General features: G+C 46.0%; 1 protein-coding gene across 1 annotated transcript in view; it reads right to left on the reverse strand.

Moving 5' to 3' along the window:
• Positions 1-1,057: 1,057 nt before the first annotated feature.
• The window catches only part of ADAMTS9 (ADAM metallopeptidase with thrombospondin type 1 motif, 9), a 211,816-nt gene continuing 210,673 nt past the window's right edge, over positions 1,058-2,200 (reverse strand). Inside the window, exon 39 of the mRNA XM_006893839.1 lies at positions 1,058-1,147. Within this exon, the coding sequence (XP_006893901.1) occupies positions 1,058-1,147 (90 nt within the window). The remainder of the gene's footprint in view (positions 1,148-2,200) is intronic.

A 2,200-nucleotide genomic window follows, 5' to 3' on the forward strand; every position in this document is an offset into this window, starting at 1 on the left:
AGGTAGATGACACATTATTAAGCAGAGAATTTAGAAATAATGTTATCCCCTCTGCGTTGAAAAAGTAATTCTTGTTTGCTGAGTAGTGAAACTTAGAAATTTAGGGGAAAAAGAATAAAATTTTTCAGAAAGATGAAGTAAAGATGCAACAAAATTCCCCTCCTAAGATGGCGACTGCATATTCATTTGTGTCTTTTTTTTTTTAAACTTTTTTGTGCCTTTTTTTTTCAAGTAACAAGGACACTGGATTTGGAGTGTCCTCTGGTGAAGGGACTGTCACTTTGAGGTTACTTACTTAATTGTTCGGGCCTCAGCTTCCTCATCTGTAAAATGAGGATGGAAACAGCCCCACCTTGTGGTCTTGTTGGGAAGCTTCAACGAAATAGGTCCAGTGCTGAGTGCTGTATCTGATATCTGTGGGGGGTGCACTAGGAGGAAAGGCCAATTTCCATCCAGCCACCTGTGACTCCTCATGGCTTCATTGTGTCAGAACAGAAGTATGAGTCACAAGTTTTCAAAAGCCGATTATTGAGTTGATCACCAGATCTTTCTTCTGCGGCACCCACCACTGGGTGAATTCTAACCACCAGTCTTACAGCCTGAAGCTAAGCCAACTTCTGCTTGTACCACTCATAGCATACAGTAAGGATTCCATAAATGCCATTACTGTTATTGTTACTCCTGGGCGGTGCTTCTCAGAAGATGCTCTGTGAGTCAGCAGTCACATGGCCCTTGGACCCCTGGGCCACCAGAGACCCAGTGGAGCAGGAGCTCCAGGGATGGAGCCAGAGAGCAGCGTGCCCATCGGCCCTGCAGAGGACCCTGATGTAGGGGAGCCAGGGGCCTTGTCACCAAAGCAAGGATGGACAGCAGAGCACCAGTCCTGAGAGGACGATGAGCAGGAGAGAAAAAGGCAGGCCAGTACCTGGACAGCTTCACGATGCTCCACTGTAATCCTGCCCACACAACTGACCCACCCACACCTGCCTGATTACTGGGCAAGAGAAAGACAGAGAGAAAGGTTTCGCAGGCCAGTCACCAACTGAACTCACCAAAGCTATAACACTCGGACCTCCAGGCCAGTGCCGGAGGATGGCGTGCACTTCCCACAGTAGCCGCCACACTTCCCGACGACGCGGGTGCCATCCTGCAATGGAAGCATCACCTCAGTCAACCCGCTTGGTTAAAGTGGTAAGTATCTTACCTGGATGATACAAACTTTACGCAAAGCATCTGAACCTATCAGGCACCACGGAACCAGTGTCAACAATAAACTTCACTTGTTATAATCAACTTGATCATCATCTGATTTATGAGTTTTTCTTTGTTCAGAAATAGAACTTAATTAGGATAGCAGACAATATACCAATTGATATATTTCAACAAACAGATGCTGCCCTAGATGTGCTCACCAAGTTGTGCCAAGAAATCTATAAGACAGCCACCTGGCCAACTGACTGGAAGAGATCTATATTAGCTCCCATTCCAAAGAAATGTGATCTGACAGAGTGTGGAAATTATCAAACAGTATCATTAATACTACATACAAGCAAGATTCTGCTGAAGATTATCCAAAAACAACTGGAATAGCACATCAGCAGAGAACTGTGAGAATGCAGGCTGGATTTGGAAGGGGCCGTGGTACTAGGAGTATTATAGCTAATGTTAGCTTGCCTCCAGAAACCCTATGAACGTGGAGAGAGGATGAAAGACACACAAGTGTTGAGGACTTTCCTTCATAGGGTCGCTATCAGTCGCCTGCAACTTGACAGCACTTAACAACAATAACATCAACATAGAGAGTGATCAGTTGGCCCAGTGGACAGAAAGAGATGAACCAAGCCAAAGGTGGGTGACTTTTAATCCGTGGCCCTCAGGCCTGTCTTTCATTGTTTTTGTTCAAACATTCCTCTAGGTCTTATAGCCCTGAGGTGTCCACTTGCCATACAGCGGTAACTTGTGGTTGCTGTGAGGCTGAACCCTGTGATGCTGATATGTCAAATGCATTAATCATTGGTTACCCGTGGTGGACAGTGTTGGGTGGAGCTCCCCGATTAAAACAAGCTTGGAAGCAGGAGTGGCATCCACTTCCGTAATAATGTGCCTCCAGAAACCCTATGAATCTGGAGAGAGGATGAAAGTCACACAAGTGTTAAGGACTCTCCTTCATAGGGTCGCTATGAGTCGCCTGCGATTCGAC

This window comes from Elephantulus edwardii, unplaced genomic scaffold (genome assembly GCF_000299155.1).
Source record: "Elephantulus edwardii isolate Elephantulus edwardi_28Jun2011 unplaced genomic scaffold, EleEdw1.0 scaffold00132, whole genome shotgun sequence".
In the NCBI taxonomy this organism is placed as follows: domain Eukaryota; kingdom Metazoa; phylum Chordata; class Mammalia; order Macroscelidea; family Macroscelididae; genus Elephantulus; species Elephantulus edwardii.